The following is a 27,203-nucleotide window of genomic DNA, read 5'->3' on the forward strand; positions in this document are numbered from 1 at the left end:
GGGAATGAGTACAGGAGAACATAAAACCCCTTACTCATTCCCTGAAAGAGTTAAAATACATGTAAAAAGTAGGACGAGGCTTTAATGTTAAATTATTTTATTAAATGTGTGTGTGTAACTAAACTTTTTTGCAATTTGCAATGAACACAGCCCTGGGAATCCTCCTGACAGTGAGGGATCGCAGGGCACTAGGGGTTGAATGAGGACAAGCCTCTCCATTCACACCTAGTGCTCTGTGATTGGCTGAGGTTTTATGTTTCCCAGCCATTCAGCACTAGACATGAATAGGGAGACTTGTGCCCATTCATCTCTAGTGCTCTGTGATTGACTGAGAAAAAGGTCAAGCATCATCAGGATTTCCCTTTCCCCAGCCAATCAGGGAGCAGAGCAGTCAGCGGAGCTCTGCTTTGCTGACAGCTCTGCTCCCCTGATTACTCCCGCAGCCCTAGAGGAGCTGTGACATGTATTACAGATACAGAACACATGTCAGAGCTCCTCTAGGGCTGCAGGAGCAATCAGGAGAGCACAGCTGTCAGCATAGTAAAGCTCCTCTGACTGCTCTGGACCCTGATTGGCTGAGGAGAGGGAAATCCTGATGATGCTTGAGCTGTCATCAGGATTTCCCTTTCCTCAGCCAATCAGGCAATCATACCAGTCAGCGGATCTTTACTATGCTGACAGCTCCGCTCCCCTGATCACTTCCGCAGCCCTAGAGGAGCTGTGACATGTATTACAGATACAGAACACATGTCACAGCTCTGTCATGTGTTCTCTATCTATATTACATGTCACAGCTCCTCTAGGGCTGTGGGAGTAATCAGGGGAGCAGAGCTGTCAGCATAACAGAGCTCCGCTGATTGCTCTGCTCCCTGATTGGCTGAGGAAAGGGAAATCCTGGTGATGCTTGAGCTGTCATCAGGGTTTCCTATTTCACAGCCAATCACAGAGCAGTAGAGGTGATGAATGGAGATACATATCTCCAATCAACCTCTATTGCCCTGATGAATGCCGATCGGCGCCGCCTTCATGGGCGGGGCACAAGTGCCGCACGCTGGATCTCAGGGAAACACAGAGGAGGAACACAGACAGAGGCAGGATCACCCAGCTTCACTGATCAAAGTGTATTCTCTCCATCCTTGGAGAGCTTTAGTAAATCAGGGCCTTTGAGTCCAACTACCAGCTATAATTCCTGACTGTTTCTGTCTGCCTTGAGGCCTGATAGTTTCATGTCTTCCTGCACAGCCAAGTAGCATGGACAGTAGCTATGCAGCAATAAGCATCACTATGATCTTACAATAAAGCAGTAAGCATTGCTATGACATCAGTACAGCATAATTTATCGTGCATTTTTGACACCACAATACAGCAGTAAGCATCACTCTGATCATCATAGTGCAACACTAAGCATTGCTATGACATCATGGTGCATAAGTAAACATTGCTATGACATCATACTACAGCAGTAAGCATTTCTATGGTATCATAGTGTAACAGTAATCATCACAAGAATTATGAGGGTTTATATAATTTTTTTATTTGCTTTTTCCTTTCTCTTATTACTAAACATGTATTTTTATTATGTTTTGAAGGTCTTTCTAGGTTTTTTTTTTTTTTTTTTTTTTTATGGTATAAGGCTATGTGTCTTAAAATGTCTTGCACCAATCCTGGAAACCAAGGATATTCAAAGGATCCAGGAAAAAGGCAATTTTACCAATGAAACCAAGAGGTGATGCCTTGGAATTTTGTTGGTCTTGCCTAACAGGAGGTACTATGTCCTGCATAGTAGCCTCATCTGAAGCCTTCATATCTTTCAATATCATCTTCAGAACTGTCTCTGTGTCCATTAGTATTTCCTCCTTAGCCATCGTAACATTTTCTGTGGCTTTCTTCAGTCTCTCCTTAGCCTTCATTCCATTTTCTATGACCTTAGTCAGCATCTCTGTGGCCTTTATAATCTCTTCTAAAGCCTTCTGAATTTCATCTGTAGCCTCCTTAACTTGTTTTGTGGCCTCCTTGACTTCTTCTTTCCATGCATTCTGTTTGAAAGCCTCCAGCTCTTGTGAATACTCCTTAAGAATTCTCTGATCCTCAATGTCATTGAATACCAGAATACTACTAGACCCAGATGAAGTTCTGGGTCTGGGCACTCCCACAAATGTGGACATGGTGGAAATCTTATTTCTATGTTGAGCTCTTCGAGCTTTGAAGCCACAACAAAAACGGAAAACTTTGCAGAGTTTCCCTGCCATCCTTTCTTCTATATCCAAAACCTTAGTATACAATAAAGGATTGGGTTACAAACCCTTGGGACAGTGAAATCCAATGAAACAGAAAAAACAATATAGCAGCTTTTTCAGAGGAACTTTTAAAGCACTGTTCGTGACGAGAGTCAATGAACAATAATTGCCTGTCCCCCATCTGAGTTATATTTATAACACTAGTTACAAGATGATTGGCTACAGCCATAAGCATCACTAGTGCTGTAGCCAATCAGATCATGATTGCAGCAGTAAGCAGAGAAGCCGATTGGCTAACTTCGCATACTGTTATCATATGTTGTCATAGCAACGCTTACTGCTGTGTTTTGATGTCATAATGTGTCTACTGCTGTGCTATGTTGTCATGGCAATGTTTACTGCTGTATTATGCAGTTATAGCAATGTTTACTGCTGTGCTATGATGTCACAGCAAAACTTACTTTTGTGTTGTGATGTCATAGTGTAGCAGTAAGCTGATTAATCGTCATTCACAGTGAGAGGGAAGCTGACACAACTCAAATCAACTGATTTGCCTGTCATTACTATCACCAATATTAATATGATCATCTTACCAGAGCTGAGCTCCTTGTGGTTGGAGTTACCAAATGGGAATGCTCTTCATCCTTCTGATTTCACTGGGCACATGAGAAATACAGAAGATATTCTAATTTGGGAAGGTAGATTTTTCATTTTTTGGTTCAGTATTGTAGATTGTTGTTATAAAACAATGATTTTCTTTTTCAATTTAAACATTTTTCTTTCTGTTGTAGGAAAAGGATTTATTTGAATATCAGCTCCATCTGGAGCAGTGTTAATCTTGTAAATGACCTCAGGGGAGGCTCTTCTGACAGGAAAACAGGTCCTCAGAGGAGGAGTTTGATGGACGGGGAGGGTGAGGGGCCTAACTGGCTGTAGGTGTGCCCGGGCTGATCCTAATGACAGGTGGAAAATGCTAAGCACACCTCCTATACATATGAAGTGCAATCTAGAGCCACTCATGTCTGTTATCTTCTGCCCATTATATTATTAACATGTGAGAAAGCCCAGTGCTTGTTTCTGGCGAGATTTTTATTTTGGCCATTTGTAAATGATTCTTATTACAGGGGTTCCCAAACTATGGTGTTCAAGTTGATCCCAGCCCAGCCGACATCTGGCAGATTTGTGATACCTGGGCTCCTACATGATACTTTGAGACCAAAATATAATATAATTCCTGACTGTTTCTGTCTGCTTTGAAGCCTGACAGTTTCACGTCTCCCTGCACAGCCAAGTAGCATGGACAGTAGCTATGCAGCAATAAGCATCACTATGACATTAAAGTTAAGCAGTAAGACCTGCTTAACTATTAGTGCAGCAGTAATTATCAAAAGATTTATGAGGATTTAGATATTTTTTCGTTTTTTTTTCTTCTTGAGAATAATTTTTTTTTTATTATGTATTATAGGTCTTTTTATGCTTTTTTTTGGGGGGGGGGCGGGGGGAATTTTTATTATATAGAGCAGCGGTCCCCAACCTTTTTGGCCCCAGGGACCGGTTTCACGGAAGGAAATTTCTCTGAGGACCGGGGGGGGGTGCACAGAGAGAAAATACTCTGACATACTCTGGCGTCTTCTCTTTTCTCTCTGTGCACCTCTGCTGCTTCAAAGCGATCACATGACATCTGACAGCCAATCGAGCTGCATGTCATGTGCTCGCATTGCTTGTACACAGACTACTGTGTACATTTACCGGCATCTCATACAAACACCGCTGCGGACCACTTCCGGTCCGCGGATGGTGGTTGGGTGCCGCTTCGTTTTCAGTAATGGATCATGTACTCGCGGCCCACTGAAAACACCGCCGCGGACCGGTAGTGGGCCGCGGCCCGGTGGTTGGGGACCGCTGATATAGAGGCTTGGGGTAGGGATTTTTTTATTTTTTATGGGGATTGGGGTAGGGATTTATGTTTGGTGGTGCAGTTTATTGCATGTATTGATCCAGAGGAAAGCAAAACCCCCTTTTTTTTTTTTTTTTTAGGATTGAATGCTACAAAAGGATAAAAATTCCTTCCTGACCCTGTGAGGTGATCTGATGTTTAAAAAGATATGGTCTGGGCCCTGGTATGGCTGGACTTATAGCTGGTCTCCTTTTCAGATGGTTACTAGAGGGCGCCCATTATAACTTATATTCTGAAAATACTTAAAGATTTAGTTGTAAAAGATTAGTCCACCATAAATTGATACTTCAGTGACTGGTAGAACCTGGTGGAGGTTTCAGACTGTGGGCTCTTACATAATACTTTGAGTCCAACTACCAGCTATAATTCCTGACTGTTTCTGTCTGCCTTGAAGCCTGACAGTTTCACGTTTTCCTGCACAGCCAAGTAGCATGGACAGTAGCTATGCAGCAATAAGCATCACTATGACATTACAGTAATACAGTAAGCATCGCTATGACATCAGTACAACATAATTTATCGCCACAGTGCATCTTTGACACCACAATACAGCAGTAAGCATCACTCTGATCATCATAGTGCAACACTAAGCAATGCTATGATATCATGGTGCATAAGTAAACATTGCTATGACATCATACTACAGCAGTAACCATCACTCTGATCATCATAGTGCAACACTAAGCAATGCTATGATATCATGGTGCATAAGTAAACATTGCTATGACATCATACTACAGCTGTAAGCATTTCTATGGTATCATAGTGTAACAGTAATCATCACAAGAATTATGAGGGTTTATATAATTTTTTCATTTGCTTTTTCTTTTTTCTTATTATTAAGAATGTATTTTTATTATGTATTAAAGGTCTTTCTATGTTTATTTTTTATTTATTTATTGTTTATTGTTTATTTTGGGGGGGGGGATGATTTGTGTTTTGTTAGGGGAATTTGGGTAGGGAATTTTTAAGTGGTGCAGTTTATTTATTTATTGATCCAGAGGAAGGCGAAAAACCTTTTTTTAGCATTGTTATGAATGCTACAAAAAGGATAAAAATTCCTTCCTGACCCCGTGAGGCGATCGGATTTTCCCTGGATCAATGGTATAAGGCTATGTGTCTTAAAATGTCTTGCACCAATCCTGGAAACCAAGGATATTCAAAGGATCCAGGAAAAAGGCAATTTTACCAATGAATCCAAGGGGTGATGCCTTGGAATATTGTTGGTCTTGCCTATCTTTGAGGAGCATTGGTATTTCTGCAATGGTCTGGTCATTGTCTGTGAAATGTTGCTCTTCGGTTGGATGCATATATTCGATTGGGTCCAATTTTCCCTGTACTGCATCCTTCCTCATTACTCCTTCGATAAACTTTTCCACTTCCTTTGAAGCCTTTTCTACGTCTTCTGACGACTTTGTTATTTCATCGGTGGCATTTGCAATATCAAGAGCAGTTTTTATCAGTTTTGTAGCCTTCATAGTTTCCAAAATTGCCCTCAAAACTTCATCTTCAGTCTTTCTGATTTCACTTTTAGCTCTTAAGACTTCTTCTGTCTCCTTTCCCACTTTTTGTGTGGCCTTCTTAGCTTTTCCTTTAGCCTCTAAAGCCTTCTTTTTGGCCTTTCTAACCATCTCGATAGCCTTGTTAGCTTCATCTGTAGCCTTTAGAATTTCATCTGTAACCCTTCTAACTTCCTCTATGGCATTTTCAACTTCCAATTTCTGGTGATTAAAATCCCTAACTTGTTGAAGCCAGATATCACAATCCTCGTCTTGGTGTAAATTAAATCGTCGTATGGTTCCTCTAAATCTCAGATAAGGGGAGCTCAGATTTCTCTGCGGGACCTTCATGGTTCAAACTGATAAAACAACACAAAGTTCTCAGTGTGTTCTCAGCCTACCCTCCTTCTATATCCAACACTCAGAAACACAAAGATTTGGTTACACAAACACTGGGGATTCAGTGAAATTCAATGAAACAGAAAACCAAAAAGCAGCTGTCCTGCAACAACTTTTAAAGCACTGTTCGTGACGAGAGTCAATGAACAATAATTGCCTGGCCCTTGTCTGGTTTTTATTTATAACACTAGTTGCAAGCTGATTGGCTACAGCCATAGGCATCACTAGTGCTGTAGCCAATCAGATCATGATTGCAGCAGTAAGCAGAGAAGCCGATTGGTTAACTTCGCATACTGTTATCGTATGTTGTCATAGCAACGCTTACTGCTGTGTTTTGATGTCATAGCTATGTTTACACTGTGCTATGATGTTATAGCAATGTATACTGCTGTAATATCGTGTCAAAGCAAAATTTACTTTTGTCTTATGATGTCATAGTGTAAGCAAAAAAGCTGTAAGATAATTATCTTACATTTAATCCAATTTTATCAATCCTTTTGCAATGCATAGATGAAGAGATGTTTGGGTGTCTTCATTTTTAAAAAGTTGAATGTTTCTTTAGCCAAAATATTTTCTTCCAACGTCAGATTGATCAGATCATGGATTTCTTGATATATTACGGTGATCCTTTCATTTGGAATAGTGCAAAACCAATCCACATTCTTTCAAATGTTTAAACATGTTACTTTATATTGATGAACATCATTACAAACACATTACCTCTTTAGTCTGAGGGTTTAATTATAATACTTGTAGCTTTTTATAATTGAGCTAGTACTTAAATCTGCTCAACAGACAGGTTTTGGGGGTGGTATTCAATTTAATTGATTGCATATCTATTGTAACTGCCCTTAAATTGCCCAAACATTGGGATTTGTTTGGAGGTCATGAAAACGACAATATTTTTTAGTCTTTCTTTCAGTTTTTCTGGGACATTTGATGTTTGGGCGAGGCCAGGGATTTGATGCTGCCAGGGAGCACAGTCCCCTCTCTCCAGCAGGTGAAGCCTTAAGAGGGGAGGCCCCACCTGCAGCTGGGCCACTGGGTTCTGCGGGGGCCCAGCAGAGGAGGAAAAAGCAGGGCAATGAGCAGGTCACCGTGTGGTGAGGCCTCACCTGAAGCTGGTGCCTCGTGTAATGCGGGTCCCTGGCGGAATAGTGGGTCAGACGGCCTGATCCTGGGCGCGGCCACGGAGGCTCCTGGGGATGGGGGGTCCTTGGCGGTTGCTGGGGTTGCTGCTTCTGCAGCTGTTGGGGGCCGTTCTTGTTCAGGGAGGTCCTCCAGGCATTCTAAGATGGCGCCCGAGCGTGAAGAGGGGCAGAGCCAGAACCCGCCATCGGGGACACATCAAGGACTCCCAGGGACATATTCCTGGGGTGTGGAATGTCCATGCTGACATCTTGTCTCGTTTCCAGTGAGACAGGTTTCGCGCACTGGCGCCGGAGGCAGAGCAGTACAGGGAGCCTTGCCCGGAAATGTTGTGGACACTCGTTCAGGAATAATTGGTGAGATGATTCGACGGTCGGTGAGTGAGCAGACGTGGATTCTCACTAAAGAATTTTTAGTGAGGCAGGCAGTTAAGGGTTTTAGGCAGGGTAGGAAGATCCTAGACAGCAGGAGGCCGGTGTCATTTACGCTGCTGGGGGAGTTATTGGACAGTTTGGAAGGGGTATGTGGGGATAAATTTGAAATATTGCTCTTTAAAGCGGCATTTGTTTTGGCATTCTTTGGGGTCATGAGGATTGGGTAATTTAATTGGTCAGTCGGCTCAGGAGCGAGCTGGGGGTGTGCTGTTTCAGGACATCACATGGACTCCGGAGGAGGTGAGTGTATTGATTCGCCGCTCCAAGACTGATCAGTTGGGGAAGGGGATTTCTGTACGTCTGTCCTGAATAGAGGGGTCCCCTGTTTGCCTGGTAAAAGCGTGGGTGATTTTTTCCAGCAGAGGCCCCGTGTAGGGGGGGTGGGGCGGTATTAGTGCATGAAACTGGGTCATTCCTGGCCCGTTTTCTGTTTACCACAGTTTTTAGAAGGTGTTTGGTGAGCATGGGTAAGAACCCTGTGTGCTATTCGTCCCACTCTTTTCGAATTGGGGCGGCCACAGAGGCGGCGAGATGGGGCTTGGGGGACCGGGTGATTCGGAGGATTGGATGGTGGGAATCGAGTCGATTCCGGTTGTATATGTGGCTCCAGCTGTTGTAATGAAAGAGGGGTTGAAGTGTTGAAAAAAGGGGGGGGGTCTTCCAGACACTAATAGAAGTGTGGGGTACTGCTCAGTGGAGTTTGTTATCTTTTGTTTTGTTACAGGAGGGCGGCATTGTTTAATTTGGATACTAGGCCACTTCTATGTGTGGTGGGGTGCCTGAAGAGCAGAAGCCCGACTTGATGCCAGACAGCTGGGTTTACTCAGGGAGGATGCAACTGTTCAGTGGTTGGGAGTCCATGACATGCTGTGGAGCAGGGTGGTGCCAGAGATGAGGCAATTTGAAGTGGATCGTCAACCAGATGTAGTGGTATTACATGCTGGGGGTAACGATTTAGTGCAGCAATCTATGCGGGAATTAATTAGGGACATGAGGATTGATTTTTTGAAGTTGAAAGTAGAACTCCCACGGGTTATTTTTGCCTGGTCAGACATTGTAGCCAGAAGCACTTGGAGAGGGGCATGTTCAGTAGAAAAGTTGAACAAGGCTCCAATCAAGGTAAATAAAGAGGTGGGCAGACTTGTGGCCAGGAATGGGGGGATAGTCCTCCGGCATCGGGAGCTGGAAGAAGATACATTGAAGTTCCTACGTGAGGATGGGGTACGCCTTAATGCCATAGGCACTGACTTGTGGTTCTTAAACTTGCAGGATGGAATGCAGGGGGCTTTTCGGGTGTGGAGGAGCGCTCAGGCTTGAGGTATCTCGCATGAGAGCTGTGGCGGTTGGGGCAAGGAGGGTAAGAGTCCTATTGGTCATTTGGAATAGCAACCCAGTGGTAGGGTGCCCATTAATGGTGTTAAGGAAATTAAGGAAAGTTTTACATGTTAGCAAATTTGAAATGTTAGTGTTATGTTAATATTGTAATATTGTGATAATGTGGCTATTTATATGTTTGTTCATGTAAAATATGGTATTTATTAAAGTTAGTATTGTTATTTATGGTTAATTAAAAAAGTTCTTGTTAATAAACGGCTGCTTGCCAGCCATTTTTATCCCAAGCAGTTGTCCGTGTGTTTTTAAGGGGGGAGAGTGTGGGAAATGTAATGGGGCGGAAAATTCTAAGTGCAGGGAAATTAAGTGTAGTAAATTTATGAGCAGAAATTTTTATGTGGGGAAAAGTATGCTAAGTGGGGGGGGGAGTTATAGGGGGGGAGTAAATTCTGGTGAAAAGGGTGCAAAGATCTGAGCTACCCCAGGCAAGTATATTTTGTTTTAGAGTATATTTTTCTTTTATAGCAATATATATTTTCTAGTATATCAAGTGCAACCCCCACCCCAACAATGAATCCCACTCACAGAGCGTGCACACTTGGCCTTTGCAGTTGCTCTTCAAGGGGCTAATTTGAGGTTTTGCCTCTCACTGCTGTCCTTTCTATGGGTGCACTCTCGACTGTAAACGAGGAATAGGGCATAGCACCTGTTCGCCTTTTGCGGGACAACTGCAACACCAGACCCCACTCCAACATTAAAAGATCCCACCCAATGCAGACCTCCCTACCCTACCTCCAGCCCAAGAATGATAGATTCTACCTAAAGCATAAAATAAAATTGAAAATTAGCCAATGAAACTCTTAAGCTACAGAGTGTGATTGGCCCATTTTCATGTAATGCCCCTTAAAACGACTACAACCACAACATAGAAAGACACATTACATGCACACATATCAAATTGCACTGACTTGAAAAATAGGCGAATCAAACTCCGTAGCTAAACTGACAAACCCCACCCCTGAAGTGACAGTTCGCACCCAGTGCACACCCTCCGCACTCCCACAGTGACAGACTCCATCAATACAGAGACCCGACCTGACCAGGGACAGACCCCTGCAAAAGAAAACGTCCCTATACCCACACCCAAACAGTGACAGATCCCACAGACAGAATGCACAGTTTGCAGTTGCTCATCAAGGGGCTAATAGGAGGTTCTCCCTCTCACTGCTGTCCCGTCAGTGAGCTCAGTCCCGACTGTAAACGGACAAGATGGCATAGCTTTTTATGGAGGACAGGCAGCAGCACCTGTTCGCCCTTTGCAGGACAACTGCAAAACCTGACCCCACTCCAACAGTACCGGATCCCACCCAATGCAGAACCCCCTACTCCACCTCCTGCCCAACAAAAACAGATTACACCTAAACCATAAAAAAACCTGAAAAAAGACCAAACACTACAGCTACAAACCTCTCCATCCCACCCTAACCCAACAGTGACAAACTCCATCCTGACAGCCTGAATTGCCTGACACTCTCTCATCCCCGCAGTGACTGACTCCCAATAATGCAAACTCCCACACCCTAACAGTGACAAACCCTACCCCCTGCGGTACCCATCCAAGCAGTGAGAGAACCCACCAAGTTCAAACCCCCAACAGTGACAGACCCCACCTCCACCCTAGAAGTGACAGATCCCACACAGTGCAGGCCCCCACCACATCCTCAAGGTAATCAATATATTTAGTAATGACTGAATCACAAGTTAATACAGGCCAATATTTATGATAGATGTACCTTAAATTGAGTGTTGTGTTGTGAATGTTGTGATTAGTCCAATTTTCTCATTTTATTTTTACCCAAACCTGACCCATATATTTCTTGCCTAGTTCTTGAATTCACCCGCTGATAAGCTTTTTTGAGAATATTTTTACTATAACCTCTCTCCAAAAGTTTACCTGTAATGCCTTTGCTTGAATTTCCTATTCATTGTTGGATTAGGTGGAACAGGATGAGCAGTGATAGTGTATTTCCAGCAGTCGGTTTAGGATATTATTTTGAGGATAACTGGAAATCGTCTTCAATAGATATTTCCAAATTTAGGTAAGATATGCTTTATTATTATAACTCATAGTGAACTTCTGAATAAAGAAATTATGTTGTAGTTTATTCCCCTAATAATTTATTGGATCCTGTCCTGATGACATGTACATCATCATTGTATTGTCATCATGGTAGGACATGGTGGAGACACATAGAGAAGGTCACAACAAAAATAACTTCTCTATTCCCCCAGGTACAAGTTGGCAAACCCCTTACTCCTGAAGATGCCCTCTAGCGGTGTAACATGTTGGGTGGCGTTTTAACATAGTTTTTTTCAAAATACCATTTTGAAAAAACAGTATTACGCTTTTTATTGTTTTAAATTTTGAGTGTTAATTAAAGCGGTTTTACTTTTTGCGCATTGGTTCATGCACACTTTTTCCAGCTCATCTTTACTGTAAAAGAAGATTATCCTACTGTCACGCACAGATCCACGGCACACCCTGATGAATCCTGCTTCTTGGGAAGAGGGGCAACATGCCATGCCATGAACGCGGGCTAGGAAGGCGATACAGCAAGATCAGAGCAAACAAGCCATGTGGCCCTCTCATCACAGGACCAGTTCCATGTGCAGAGTTTCTATACTTTTTTTCACAAGTTGGTAAAAGTGGGGGCACACCGTGCAAACCCACTCTACCTGGCAGTAGGTCTGGCCATCGAATATAAATATAATCCGTAAAAAATGTATTTAGGCAGGTTAAAAACTAAATTATTGCATTATTGTATTATTATTGATCTCTTTCCAATGAGGGATACTTGGATATAATGTCTTAATATCAATAGCTACGAAACAGGTATTCACAGAAATGAATAGATTGCCAATCAGATTCAATATTTCCAAAATGTCCTTCAAATAGGAAGAAAGGCTATAAACATGCGGGGATAATTATCCACCTTTCCATTTATAGCATTTTTATACATTCCAAAATATTTTCTTCTAACGCCAGATTGATCAGATCATTGTATTCTCAATATATTACAGTGATCATTCATTTCACTTTCATTTGGAATAGTGCAATACCAATCCACTTTCTTTCTGTGATCTGTGATGTACAAACTACCGGTTTTATTTTCAATAATAACAATTGGTACAATTTTTGAGCAATTAAAAATCCTCATTTTTATAAGTTTTGAAATATACAATATTTTGTTTTTGTTTTTCCAAAGCTGTTTTATAGGTTAGTCTACAAACAGATGTATATCCTTTATAAATACTAATTTAGAGTAGTAGTGTAAGGTATAGGAATAGTGTAAGGTAGCATTTACTTATATCTGGTAACCACGGTCTCCGAGAACAGAGATTTTTTTACCCCATGTAAAAAAAACATAAAACATAGGAGGAGTAAAAACATACATGGGGGCACATTAAGTGTAATTGTAATGTAAAAATGTTGAGTCTAAACTCAAAAGGTACGCTTTAATTTAATTCCAGAAGACATATATAACATTGTCATCCAGACTCTTCAGATAGTTTGAGGTATAATAAGATAAGCATTGGTGTAGCTTCCTCATTCCAAGAACCACTGACCCTGGGGAGATCCTACATTGCAGCCCCAAGGAGAATGTCAAATGTGCAGATGCTGGTTCTCACAATTCAGAGGCAGGTCTTAACCTGTCCTTTATCTACCTAAAATATTATCTGTCTTTGGTTAATGGTCATTTTAAACGCGGTGTGTATTCTCGTGTGGTATGTAAAGAGAGTCAATGAGATGCAAAGAAAAAAAAATGTACTTTGCAGCTACAGAGTTTGATTGGCCCATTTTAGGTCAGTGCAATTTGATGTGTGTGCATGTGATGTGTTTTTCTTTTGTGGTTGTAGGACAGTGAGTTGTAAAGTTTTTTTTTAAATGTTACTAATGGACAATTTTGAGTACTGTCGTATTTTGTAGGTACACACATATTTGGTGTCTTTTTTTTTTTTTTTTTTTTACAAAACACTGGTTCATGTTTTACATTAAATCATACTGGTATTTGTATTGTGTTTGTGTGTAAAATCATGTGACGTGAAAGATATGAACAGCTACAATTTTGTTCTTCTGGTTCTCTTCTTTCAGTAAGAATTTATGTGCCCAGGTTTTAAGTAATTTAGGCCCAAAAAACAATGGAAGAAATGCTCCAGTATAAAAGCAGTTAGGATTTCTGAAGTAAGCATTATTGTCTATTGCATAAACATTTTATTTATAAATTTATATTTTTTTGCAATGCACAATTATTAATGGGTGGAAAAATTTTCCATTGTTTACCAAAATCCACAAAGTCAAAAAAAATATCTGAGTACCATTAGAATACATATTCTCTGATATGTCGCCCAGCCCTTGCCCTAAACCCTCCTACTCATTGGGTCTTATTTAATAAAGCTCTTCAAGGTTGGAAAGGATACACTATCATCAGTATAGCTGGGTGATCCAGCAAACCTGGAATGAATCTGGTCCAGAATTGAAAACAATTGTTAAATCCCCTAGTGATATTACCGAGTGTGACTCGGGGTGGATTTTCCAGGCAAAAAGCGGTATTCCCAAGTCACACTCTTTTAACTAAAAAAAAAAAAACACTTACCTTATTCCTTCGGTGTCCCCCGGTGTCCTGCTGGTCCCCGTAGGTCCCGGGCACTCTTCCTTTTCCTTTTCCTTGGATCTGCAGCCGCACAATGCAGTAACGTTCTCTGGGGTTTCCCGGTGACGTCGGTGCCGGCGGGCGGATCGGCGGGAAATTCAAATAATTTTGTATTGGATTCCAATACAAAATAGCTGTATTGAGTCCAATACAAAGAAATATTCATATAATATAAATATAATTTTATTACATATATATTATACATGCTACAGTAAACTTATATTACATGTTTAAATGTTTTTTTATTTAAAGTTTATTATTAAATGTATTAAATATCAGTGAGTTATGCCTAAGAATTACAGCCTACAATGAAAAATAAATTTTCATGCAAAAAATTGCACTGCTTTTTGCATGGAAATTTGGCCGGAATTAAACCGCTAAGGAGGTTAACAAATAGTAAATTAATTTTAAGAAATCCATTCCAGGTTTGCTGGATCACCCAGCTTTACTGAAGAAAGTGTATCCTCTCCAACCTTGGAGAGGTTTAATAGATCAGGCTCACTGTCTCTAATACATACTCAATTCACAAGATTCCAATTTTTCTCTCCTGTTTGTTCTGTAATTTTATAGTTGTGTTCTTCAGAACCAGTCCAAAGCACAATGTACAGTATATACTTAATGTGGCCAGCATGCACAGCGGCAATATTGGTTACCTAGGTACCCATCATTCCCAGCTCCCTTAGCGTGTTTTAGGAATGAATGAACCTTCTGCGCGCCTGTATTGAAGTTTAATCATACTGGGAGAAGGGGAACAAGGTGATCAATTGCAGGAGGACGATGACGAAGGCCTCACGCTAGAAAGACTTGCAAAAATGGCAAAAGCTGCAAAAAAACTGCAGGGAATGGCTGAAGCATGGGATCCCTCTATGGTTCGCTCGTTGCAGTTCAAGAATGGGATTGATGTTGCAATGCAATCATTCCAAACCATCCTCACCACTATGAAGAAGCAATTCCAGCAATTGCCCATCCCAATGTTTGTTCATACTGCATAAAAGACTTCAGACACAACCCCACAAGAAGACACGTAACACTCTGAAGCACCTGATGAAGTGGTGCCTTCTGAAGAACTGTAAAAGCTCATCATCATGGTTTTCACATATATTGTAATGGGTAAGTACTGACTTTATTACAGTATAGTACTGTATTTACAAGTAATGTAACACATATATTACTAAACAAAAAGCATTTGGGGGCGGTGCCCGTATATCTCAGATTTTCGTTTATTGCGGGTGGTTTTGGAACGTAACCACCGCGATAAACGGGTCTACTTTATTGCGGTTGGTATGCTATTGGATATATAATATACTTCTGTTTCAATCTGTAACGTTCTGTCATTCCATAATCATTTATAGCCTGTTTATGTTCACTCTGCATCAGATCTCACACATCTCACTAAGCCCCTCCCCCCCTTGCTTTCTCTCCCTCACCACACCCTCCATGCCTATTCAGTTCAGGCCTGTTATCTATTATAGTTCCATCCTCATACTCCAATTCTCCCTCCTCTCCACAGTATTTCTACTAAGCCAGTACAATAATCATCCATCCCATAGCTGTGCTTCCCCCCCGTGTCTGCCCTCACTGATTAACTAGGGACCCAGAGCTTGACAGGGTATCAATGAGCCATATGTCGCACACTGATTGCTCGTTATCGAGTTGAGCCGTACTTTTGTCGGATGGGCCGCTTGATTATCCAGTGAGTAAGGGCAGGAGGGTATGGGCAGAACAAGGTTCATATTGATCTTCAGCACATGCGTGAGCATGACCCCTCACATTGACATCACGCCCATATCAACACACTTCCTCTCTCATAAAAACACAGGCATACTTTCATACCTCTTTTCAATAAACTGCCCCACATTCATCACTGCTCTGATCTGACAGCCTTCGCATGCCTTAAAGCCACCCAGTCATCTGGTAAGTCATACCTTCTCACATATATACACATATATATCTATATTAAATTGGTTTTAAATAACTTTAGTTCTACCTTTCAACATACTGTGTCCGAATGCTGAAAAAGTTTATTAACCAACATTCATATAGAACAATAATAATATATCTGATTCATATGTTATAATTTGAATTAATTTCCAAACCAACCTGTATTATTATTATAATATTATGTAGTTTTCAATCTTGAAAATTTTATGTGATTGCTTAAACATTCAACTTTGCTTTATTATACAGTTGTTTGAAAAGCCTCTACATGTTCCCTGAGGAAGCCTGATGTGCGAAACGCGTCGGAATTGAGACCATTACCATTCCTACAAATAATAATTAGTCAGGTGGCTTTTGTTTAGTTTACCTGGCATTCTCCTTTGTGTTTTCGCATAGGAGAGCTAACCACAAAGTCGAAACAATTATCTGAAAACCATTAGAATACAGATTCCCTGATCTGTTGCCCAGCCCTTGCCCTGAACTCCTACTCCTTGCTGGGTCACCCAGCTTTACTGAAGAAAGTGTATCCTCTCCAGCCTTGGAGAGCTTTCATAAATCAGGCCCATTATGACTCAATGACACACTCAATGTACAGTAAATACTTAATGTAGCCAGCATGCACAGCATCAAGTTTAGGTATTCCCAGCTCCCTTAGCGTGTGTCCGGAATGAGTGAATTCCCGTGCACCTGTATGGAATATTAATCATACTAGTTAAACAAGATGGCTGAGGATCACCATGGAAGATGGAAGAGGAATCATAAAAATTAGATGATGGCGCCCTGTGAAGGAAGGGCTTTAAAAAACTGTTTTTTCTGCATCATAAGTGATAGAAAATGTCCCAAATATTACCACAAACCAAAATAACACCTCATTCAGATTGCTTAGATTCTGAGTAAAAGTTGTAGCCTCCAAAAAGGGCGACTTTAATGCTTTATTGCTGTTCATGATTTTTGAAACTACAGGTACAGGTACAAATTCAGGCAGTTAAAAACCCAAACTGTGTACAGTATTTCTGGGAAAGTATTATATAGGTATATGAAAATACAGTTTTAAAAGCAAACATGGATTTCTGGAGCCATCTACTGGTGGATGTACATCATGTTACATGCACATGTGTTTATCTGGGCTTCATGGCTATCACACAGTATATAGTGCTGAAATTTTACACAGTGCTGTACAAAGTCCATATTCATGTCACTAGCTGTCCCTCAAAGGGGCTCACAGTCTAATGCCACTACCATTGTCTTTTAATACAGTCTAGGGCCAATGTTTTGGGGAAGCCATTTAAACTAACTGCATGTTTTTGGAAGGAAACTGGAGTACCTAGAGGAAACCCAGCAAACCCAGGGAGAACCTGCAAACTCTATGCAGATAATGTCCTGGCTGACATTTGAACTTGGGACCCAGTGCTGCAAAGGTCAGAGTGCTAACCTCTGAGCCACCATGCTGCCCACATAATACCTCTACAATGTTAAAATAAAGCAAAAATGGTATGCTGATCATGTCCAAATATATCACCACCACAGTCTATTGTTTTATCTGTACCACTTTACCTCACTTGTTTGTAAAAGTATCTAAAGCCTATCATAAAATAGTGTTCCTCTGTTTTTTTGGAGATACCCTTGAAATAAATTTCAGGTCTTCGAGAAACTCCTTCAATAGCTACTATATCCACAAATCAAAGTATATTATTGTAATGGGCAGTGGGAATACTGCCTCTTACATTGCTGCCCTGTGGGAAGTATGTCAACCTTTTAAATAGCCAAAAACATAATTGAGATTACTTAAGCTGACCTGAGAGGCACACATTTTTAAATTGCCCAAGGAACCTCTAGCAACCCCCTGAGGATCCCAAGGGTTCCATGGAACCCTGGTTGAGAAATATTGGGCCAAAACAGTGATTCACAACCACAGTTCTGTGGAATCCCTGGGTTCCTCCAGAGATTGTTAGGATTTTATTGAGCAATAAGGAATTGGTGTCTCTCAGTTAACTATAATTGACACCAATGATCATTTGGGTCTCTGTAATGGTGGCATTCTTCCTACTGAAGAGCAAAATAGGAGGTGTCCCCCCCATTGACCTCCACACTAATGTACTTTGTGATAATGGTAATTCTAAGGGGTTTTCTAAGACCTGAAAAATATTTCAACGGTTTCCCCTATGTTAAAAAAGTTGAGAAATGCTGGGATTTAGGATAACGTGTAATCATATTATTATTATTATCATACAATATTTATATAGCGCCATCATATTACGCAGCGCTGTACAATGTCTATAGTCATGGACATAAACATAAACTTACTTGGAGGAGTTTACCATGCACATTTTTATGACTTAATTTGCAGACACAGATTGCCATGCTGCCTATGGCTTGCCCCTTTGGTAGGGACCTGTGACTATGGTAGATTGCAAGCTTCCCTGAATGAGACTTAGGCTATCCTTCAAGTTCTGTTCTATGGAAGATTTTCACCAAAATGAGCAAAACTGTTTTGGGCAACGATCATTTAATGTGTGTATGCAGCCATCCTCAATAATATTGATTTTGTAATGTGCTGCATAATATGTCTGTGCTATGTAAAAATAAAATAAGAATAGTAACCTGTTTTTACAAAACACAGAAGAAAAAGGCAGTGGCCCATAAAATAAATATATATCACTTTTTTAAAGGCATCTATAAGCCTCTCCAACAAACTGTGAATTCAAATAGTTATTGGCTGGAAACAAATTCAACTTGCCATAAAGTTTTTTTCACCTGCACTCCAGTAAATAGACATCAAGTACCATGAAATATAGGACCACTAGAGAGCAATTTATGATTCCCACATTCAGAAAGTATAAGGTCAGCCCTGTCGCTGATTATTCAACTAGCTGCGTCAGTTTATTCACTGGGATTTATTTTCACCATGGCAACCTGGATTGAGCTTTGTGAAGTAGGACTGACTACTGTGATCAATAATTGCATGGACTTGTTTGCTCTTTAAACTAGGATGTGAGCCGGATTCTATTTAATAGGATTGCTTTTTAGAGTGGATATTGTTCCACAGTCAGGGGAAAATCCTTATTTTAAAGTTAAAATGTTGAAAACTCAATTATCTGCTAAAATAGTAAGGATGGAATATGATCAATGGAGAGTAATCTGGTCTTGCTTTTCATTGCCCTGGGTTTAAAGCACATCTTATACAGCAGTATCTAGTTGTGGTGGCTGCATTACTTTTCTGTTTTTGAGTCCTCCAGTAACACACTTCCTGTCCTAGGGTGACAAATCTCACTGCACTGTATCTATAGAAGAGGAGATGTTGTCAACTTGGTTGCTCTCCTGATTTAGACTTTAAACAACTTTTTTGTTATCCCTCAACATACAAGGACACATGATTTCAACACATCAACAAGTAATTTTATTGTTATAATGTGTTTACTGGTAATTTTTTTGCTTTTATGTAGAGCACTTTTTTGCTGTCTTCACCTTGCTAGGGAGATTTTCCCTTATTTCCTTTACCTAAAATACAACAGGAAATAAGTAGAACACAATTTGCATCTAGACACCTAGAAAATGTGTCCCCATTGGAGCATTTCCCTCACCTATTGCTCTGTTGCCATCTAAATATTTTGGATACACTTTAAAAAAGAACATTAATGCAGCCACCACATCTAAGGACTGGTAAGCTGGAATATATTACATTTTTGTTCATTATTTGTAATGTACTTTAAACTCAATTCACAATCACGTCCTATAGTCTTTGACCATCACTTTTAGCATATCTGCAGTCTTTAACATCTTTCCATAGCACTACAATCGTGAATTGTATGTGTCACCCTTTGCTGATCTAGGGGGCTTGACTTGAGGCACCACAATAAGTTGACCAACAATGGTTTAACCCATCATAAAAAAGTTTTGGTTTTACATAAATCAGAGGTTGGCAAACTCCGGCCTTTAGGCCAGATACAACCTAGCAAGTAGTCTGTTCCGGCCTAATCCCAGCCAGCAGCAACCCGCGGCTCTTGAGCCTCCTTGTTATGCCTCCCTTGCCTTTTTACCGAGGCCGGCGTTAACACTTTCACCACCGGGGTAAGGGGACATTCCCTCTCCTCCGTATGCATTGCGTGGAGAGGAATTTCCCTTCAGGGGCGTTCCTGGTGGGGGGCGGAGCCATCAGCGTGGGACTCGGGAGAGAGAGTCTGGCTTAGTGTGCCTTCTTGACCTCCTGAAATGGCCTAGTAGCCAAAAAAGTTTGACCCCGTGACATAAATTTTCAATGTTGATAAACGATCACTGGTCTGCAGCCTTAAAAAAAAAAAAATTTGCTTGGGAAATATGTATAGCAGTACTGCAGTACAGTATTTAGTATTATCTTGCTGGTTGCCTTGCACCATGTGAAAACTTGCCCAGCTCTCTTTAGTAGAATTGTATATTCCGAGATGAGATCCAGTACAAACTATTATCCTAGGCTGCTTTGTTAGAGGTCTAGATGACCTCAGTTCAGCTTTTGTTTACAGAATGGCAGGCTCCCAAATTACACAAAACTTTAATGCAAGTTCAAGTATTAGGTAACAGGAAGCAATATCCTATGTCTACAGGTGAACGATTGTTGTAAAGAGTCAATCTATTCAAAGTGATTTCAGTAACACGTTGAGATCGGCAGACCACCCTACAAAGTTTACAATATAGAGGCTTGCAGAGCATCTTGACCTTAAATCTCTATAACACCTTTGGGAAGAATTGAAACACAGATCACAATCCAACCACTAGAACCTAAGTTTACAAATGGCTGATTGGGCACACCTGAAGGGGGTGGAGCAACTCGAAATGAATAAATTAATGCCCATAGATTTGGGATGGAATGTTTAAAAAGCTCATATAGATGTGATCAAAATGCACATTAGGCAGGTGTGAGCTGACCAAATACATGGATGGAAAACAGAGCAGATGAGCTTCAATTGCACAAAGCCAGGAGTATGGAGCCATGATGACCAACCTGCAACCTTTAGGTGTAAAAGGCGACCCTTGGACCTTAGCAGGCCTGTGGGAGCTCTAATTTGTATGCAAAATGTATTTTACCAGTGTCTTTTGATGTCCAACAGCATTTCTCAATACTCCATCCTGACCTTTGGCTTCTCTGCAGTATCTTGCCATCTTTAAAAGTATTCTGACAGCCTTCTGTAACATTACAGTACATATAATTAACCATATATATGCAGATGTGGTCCCCTTTTCCTCCTACATTGACCACCAATGGTGCAGGGTTCCCCTTCTTTATTTCAAAACTGGAAAGAATATCTGCAGAGTATGTACAGCATGTGTTTATTATGAGAATTAGCATATTTATCCAGAACACAAAAGTCTGTTTCGTATAGAATACTTTTCTTTGTTGTCCTATTTATTTTTCAACTTAAAAGGCTCTTTATTATGCATACATCAAATTCACTTGAGCAGTGGAATTTCATTTCCCCTTCAAAAAAAAAAAAAACAATAAAACCAAGCGCTTTGACAGTAGGCTGCTTGCCATTGTCAGATAGTCATTGCTCCAACCAATAAAATTATTTAACCCAAAACATTTTTTCTTTCTTCCAGACACCACCACAATATGTATGGCCAGTGTAGCTGTTCTCTCGCTGCTTGTTTATTTTTCTGTGCCAATAAAGTCAGGCAAGAGTTATTTTGGCACTGATGTTATATCACCCAATTGGTCGCAGCAGTTAAGATCAATATGGCCGGTACTGCAGCTAGGGAACCTTGTGTGAGTAGTGATGCAGCATTTGTCCTGAATACCACTGGTGGAATGGGATGTAACAGACTGTGGTTGCATGTGACTGACTATGGGCAGAGCTAAACACTTGAATCCACTTTATTATTAAAAGAACGTTTCAAGTCCACTTTAAAGTGTATTTATAGCCAACAAACAACATGGGATTTAACCATCACATACTCAACACAAAATGGAGTCTATCTCAAGGTCACACAAAGCAAAGCACAGCTGCTGCCACCCTTTTTACCTCTACTGTTCTAAGGTTTGCCTTTTAGATGTCAACTATTATAAAAGATATGCTATGAATGCTACCAGGGATACCCACACCCCGTTCCCTTGTGAGAGTTCTCAGGTCTGATAATAGGGCACAAAGCCACTAAGCTTTCCATTATGACAAGGGACATACAGGACCAGAGGATGACCATTATGCAACCATGGGGTTACTCGGTTCATTGTGCGATCATTTCTTTTAAGGGTCCATTCAGACTACTATGTTGTGGTATAATGCATAGAACAACACACAGTTTATTATTTCTTCATGGTAACAAGTTGAAATGTTCTAAGACCTTTGGGATTATCATGATTGTCGTGGTAACAGAATTTTTTCAAAAAAGTAAGCTCAGCAGTAGCATTCACTAAATTTCAATTTCTTTCATATCGTTTTCTTATAGGGGTATGAAAATGAGGGCACAAGAGCTTTATTTCCACAATGCCAGGAGTTTAGGGCCATGATGCCCAAATTTTCAGCCAATTTTCAGCCTAAGGGCCGTACAAAACTCTTAGTACTTGCTATGTGACAACTGGAAATTATACTGCAGTTGTAGCTGCCTTGATTTGTATATGTTTTCAGCTTCTGTTGGTGTCAAACAGAATTTCTCCATTCCCTAACTACACCTGTATGTAGTATGTCTTTAGTCTCTGGACATCTTCTGCAGTATTCTGATTGCCCCCTCTGCCTTTTAAATTGGCTACCACAAGTATAGGGTTTCCCTGCTCTACACTGAACATTGCTAAATTATTATTATTATTATGAAACAGGATTTTTATAGCGCCCACATATTACGCAGCGCTGTACATTAAATATGCTAAATATGACCCCCAAGACTTTTTATGCTATTATGTGGTTTTATTACATACCAAGTAACTGGCAAGAACATCTGCATCATATAAGTATGTGTTTATTTTAGAGAACTAGCTTATTTAGCCAAAACACCAAAGTCTGTTTCATATAGAACACTTACTTTGTTGTCCTTTATTTACATTGTAACTAAAAGGAATCTTTATTATTATTTAAAATACACTAAAGCCAATTCCACTTTTGCAAAGGAATTTAATTTCCTTTCTGAAGACATTTCTGAAGAAAATAAATGCATGTACAATAAATTAACATCTACACTATATATGTGATTCGCAGCCAAGAGTTTGGCCCTGTGCAGAAATGACTAGTACCCCCGCCCAACACCAAAGGACTACAAACCTACACAAAACGCAACAGTCTTGAGTAGAAGAGGTAGCCACTGCAGGGATTGCTGGAAAGGTTTATTACCTGCCACATACTGGGGTATGCAGGTACTTCCCCAGCCTGGCACCAAGGGATGGATAGCTGGACTGAGCGAACAGGGTTCTGAGGGCTCACAAACTTGACACAGGGAAAAGGGTTGGGTGTGCAAGTGGATATGGGCCTGTGCATTCTACTATAGGGACCCCAGCTGAGGAATGACTGGAGTCCTTGTGCAGTGCCACATTTTTCACAATGCCAGGTCTGCTCCTGGTGATTCTTTTTTCGGTAGCCAGGGGCACAGTCAACAGCAGGTCACAAGGTATTTTTAAAAAATATTTCCTATGTTTGCATTCAGTCAAAAAGAACTGCTGATTCACAAAGTTCTGCTTCTGTTTTTTTTATTTGATTCTGTCTCCATTATTATTCCATTTACAGGTAATATAGCCTCCTTTTCCCCCTTTAATCAAAACAAGCAATGGGTTGCTTGCAAACAGATAAAATATTTTTATGAACAAGACAGTCGTTGTTTATCCTATAAAATACTACCTAATTCACTGTAAGTTTATATATGATTATATTATTATATATAATATATCTTTTATTCTGAAATAATTATCTTTAGTATTCAGCTACAAAACAGTGTGCCAGTACTTGTAACCCTGCACATTTGAGCTTAAAGCAGACCTGTGCTCTAGAAATGTACTGTACAAAATTACCTATTGCTGCTGACTTGCCAGTGGTGATCTTCTCATGGCCATCCTAGCGTCCGCCGAATAAAACGATTTATTCCTAAAAGTTGGTCCCCTGTATGTATATGTCTATATTAAGTATGTCTATATTATGCATGTCTATATTATGAAGGAGGGGAGGGGGGAAGGCTAATTTCTTATTTATTGTCTGCCAGTCTTCTGCCTAATGACATGCCAAAAAAATCCAGCACATGGGGAGCAAAACACCAGAATGCCACATGGGGAATGTTACTAAAGCAATACTTTGGGAAGGTAAGCACAGGCCATTACATTAATAAAAGGGGAAATGTCTTCACATACAACCATTTTACACCATGTATAAAATATACTAAAGTTAAGTTGAATGTGATAAAGTTACGCTATTGCAAGATCAAAGAAAGGAAATCACCCCAAAGCTTAACAAACAATTTTTAATTGTCACATAGAATCTTTAGAGCTTCTGTCTGCCATCTTATTTATCTATACTCCATCTTTGGTTGTAGATGCCACCTTCATTAAATCCATGCTATGAATCCTGCCTGGTACACACACCCTGTCCCCATGGTATAGTACTGTAATACAATAAGTCACTTAGACACTAAATTTTAATTGTAGTTAGCGGTGAAGATACTTTGCGGTACCAGAGAATGCCTGCCACGCAGCTACAGGGTCACTCTGTGCATTGCCTTTCCTTGTGCCAATTTTACTTTATGTGCCCGATCAGACTACTGCATTGTAGTATAATATACAGAACAACAAAACATTTACTGCATGTTACTACAATGCATAAAGCTAATGCACCTAACCAGTGTGCCACAACCATCTGTGCATTGCAGAGACTGCATTGTTAAAAGATATCCGCTAAAATATGTTTTCCAACACATTAAAAGACATTCAAATTAAACTGGCTTCCTTAACGCAGTACACTTCACACATAATGTCAATAGGTCCTAAGAATGGCAAAAATTGCCTATTTCCAAGTGCTGATCTTGGCAACATGTGTGCAAAAAGTAGAAACAATTTCAGCACTGCTTCAAAATATTTTAAAACCCCATGATGTAGCTTTGATAGAATCATTGTACTGTAATATGTTCTTAGAATGTGCTGCCATATGAAGAGGATGTATGCATTATACAACTGTACACAGCCAAGTGAAGTATTTTTAACAATTTATTTTTTTCATATTTACAAAACATATGCAAATACCTTAAATAAAATAATCTTAGTAATATTAGTTTTTTTAAAGAAAACAAACCTGATATCTAAGTTACACCTGCCACTGTTTTAAACACTCAAAAGTCTTGTTGTTTTAAACAACAACAACAACATAGGGCCTGATTTATCAAAGCTCTCCAAGGCTGGAGAGGATACACTTTCAGTGAACCTGAATGATCCAGCAAACCTGAAATGGATCTCGTCCAGGATTTAAAAAAATTGCAAACAAATAGCAAATAACTTTTAAAAAATCCATTCCAGGTTTGCTGGATCACTCAACTTTACTGATGAAACTCTCTAGCACTTACACCTGCCACTGTTTTAAACACTCAAAAGTCTTGTTTTAAACAACAACAAAAACAACATAGGGCCTGATTTATCAAAGCTCTCCAAGGCTGGAGAGGATACACTTTCAGTGAACCTGAATGATCCAGCAAACCTGAAATGGATCTCGTCCAGGATTTAAAAAAAATTGCAAACAAATAGCAAATTACTTTTAAAAAATCCATTCCAGGTTTGCTGGATCACTCAACTTTACTGATAAAACTCTCCAGCCTTGGAGGGTTTTAATAAATCAGGCCCATAGAGTCTGTATATGCAGAGTACATGAAACTCCTGAGCTGATGTTCTCATGTGTAATACTGATTCAAGAGCAACAGATATAAGCACAAACTGGCTGGTTCACAAACAAATACTAACAATAAGATATACATAATTTTACACAGTAATAAGAATGAATGTATTGATGTAAAGATGTTACCTGATCTTCTGAAGCTTCTTCTCTGAATGATAAATGCTTGCGCCATCGGAAAGGGTACTGTATAAGGTAGGTAAAAGCTGGCATCACTAAATTCCTGATGTGGAACCGGTAATTGCAGCTTCTGGTTAAGTAATAAGATCAAGCAAATTCCCAGTCCTGACCTATATATTAATCCAGTTTTGCCAGCTGATTTAATACTGTGCTTCTCAATTTATGCTAAGGAGTATCTGTGCCTGGGCAGTTTTATTGTAAGTGTACTGTTAAAAACCAGACATTCAGGTTATGAGTTCACAGTAAAGCTTTAGTTACGCCCCCTGGGTTAATGCTGGAATAATTGGATTATTTTAGAAAGCAGGTGATGTAGACAATACTACTGAGTCTAACGCTTTTTCAGATACACTTCTACTTTTATTCTCTCTCAAGAGAATCAAGATTTCCTGCCTGGAAGAAATGTTTAAGGTTAATATTGCTAGTTTTTTGTTTTTTTTTTGAAAACTGAAATAGAAACAACTTCTATAATGAATGCAATATGGATAACAAATAGTTTGGAGGAAGGTTCTAAAATAGACTGGTTGTACAGGCCTAACAACATTTTCCCGTCTCATGTGAACTAATTCATACATGAGAAATTCCTTTGCTGCCTGTAGCAGGAGTAGTGGAGCTTTCTGGTGCTAGCACTAGAGAGCTACCTAAGAGTTAATAATAATATAAAACATAGAATATTGAATATATATTGTGGATGAATATGTGTCCTTCTTGTGTCCTTATATAGGGGTGGGGTGATTTCTTATATCATATTTGTTTGTGCTGGAGTGACCTGAAAATATGTGTGGTCCTTGGTCCATGTGTTTCAATGACAGTAATTTATTCTTCACCAGGGAATGTTTCAGTAAATATCAGACTTACTGCTTTTTACATAGACCCTTTAGTGACCTAACACCTTCCTCCTGCTATCCAACAAGAGATTGTTGTAAGTTATTACTGCTACTGTCATAGCTATTAAAGTTACCTAGATAGCAGCTGTGACAACACCAGTGTAGAAATTGGTGTATGCACTTTTATTGAACATTCCTCAGCCAATAGAAGATGTTAATAATTCCAGCCAATTAGAAAGGAAGGAATGATGTCATTTTACCAAGAAAGACAGAATACAAATTATTTGATACGTTTCTGGATAATGTTTACATATAGTGTACCCTCTAGGTATTGCTGGGGAGCAGTTACAAGAGAAATGGAGCAACAAGAAGCTTACAACAATGCTTATACAAAGGGAGAATTATTAAAAGGGACAATACGGGTCACGTTACGTGATGATCCATAAAATGGTTACTCTACTCATAATACTGCGGGCAGAGGATATAAATGCATTTAAAATGTTCTGTTCCTTAGGGCTTGTTTGGGTGAGTGGCAAATGGTATCTTTTAGCTTACTGCTTTCAAATGTTATATCTGTTTTTCTTCCTGAATTGCAGGCTTCACCCCTCTCTGTGGATGAATTTATTATTCAATACAGAAACAGAAGCTGATGATTGGAAAGGCAGCAATGCCAGGATGTGCAGGGTCACAGAATCTCAGGTGTGCAATCTGGGGATATGGA

General features: G+C 40.1%; 1 protein-coding gene across 1 annotated transcript in view; it reads right to left on the bottom strand.

Annotated features, from left to right (window-relative positions):
* The window catches only part of ATP2C1 (ATPase secretory pathway Ca2+ transporting 1), a 100,742-nt gene extending 74,998 nt beyond the window's left edge, over positions 1-25,744 (bottom strand). Inside the window, exon 1 of the mRNA XM_072412323.1 lies at positions 25,608-25,744. Coding sequence (XP_072268424.1) covers positions 25,608-25,691 — 84 coding nt within the window. The 5' untranslated portion in view covers positions 25,692-25,744. The remainder of the gene's footprint in view (positions 1-25,607) is intronic.
* Between the last annotated feature and the right edge of the window lie 1,459 nt (positions 25,745-27,203).

The sequence above is a fragment of the Pyxicephalus adspersus genome, chromosome 5 (genome assembly GCF_032062135.1).
Source record: "Pyxicephalus adspersus chromosome 5, UCB_Pads_2.0, whole genome shotgun sequence".
NCBI classification, from domain to species: domain Eukaryota; kingdom Metazoa; phylum Chordata; class Amphibia; order Anura; family Pyxicephalidae; genus Pyxicephalus; species Pyxicephalus adspersus.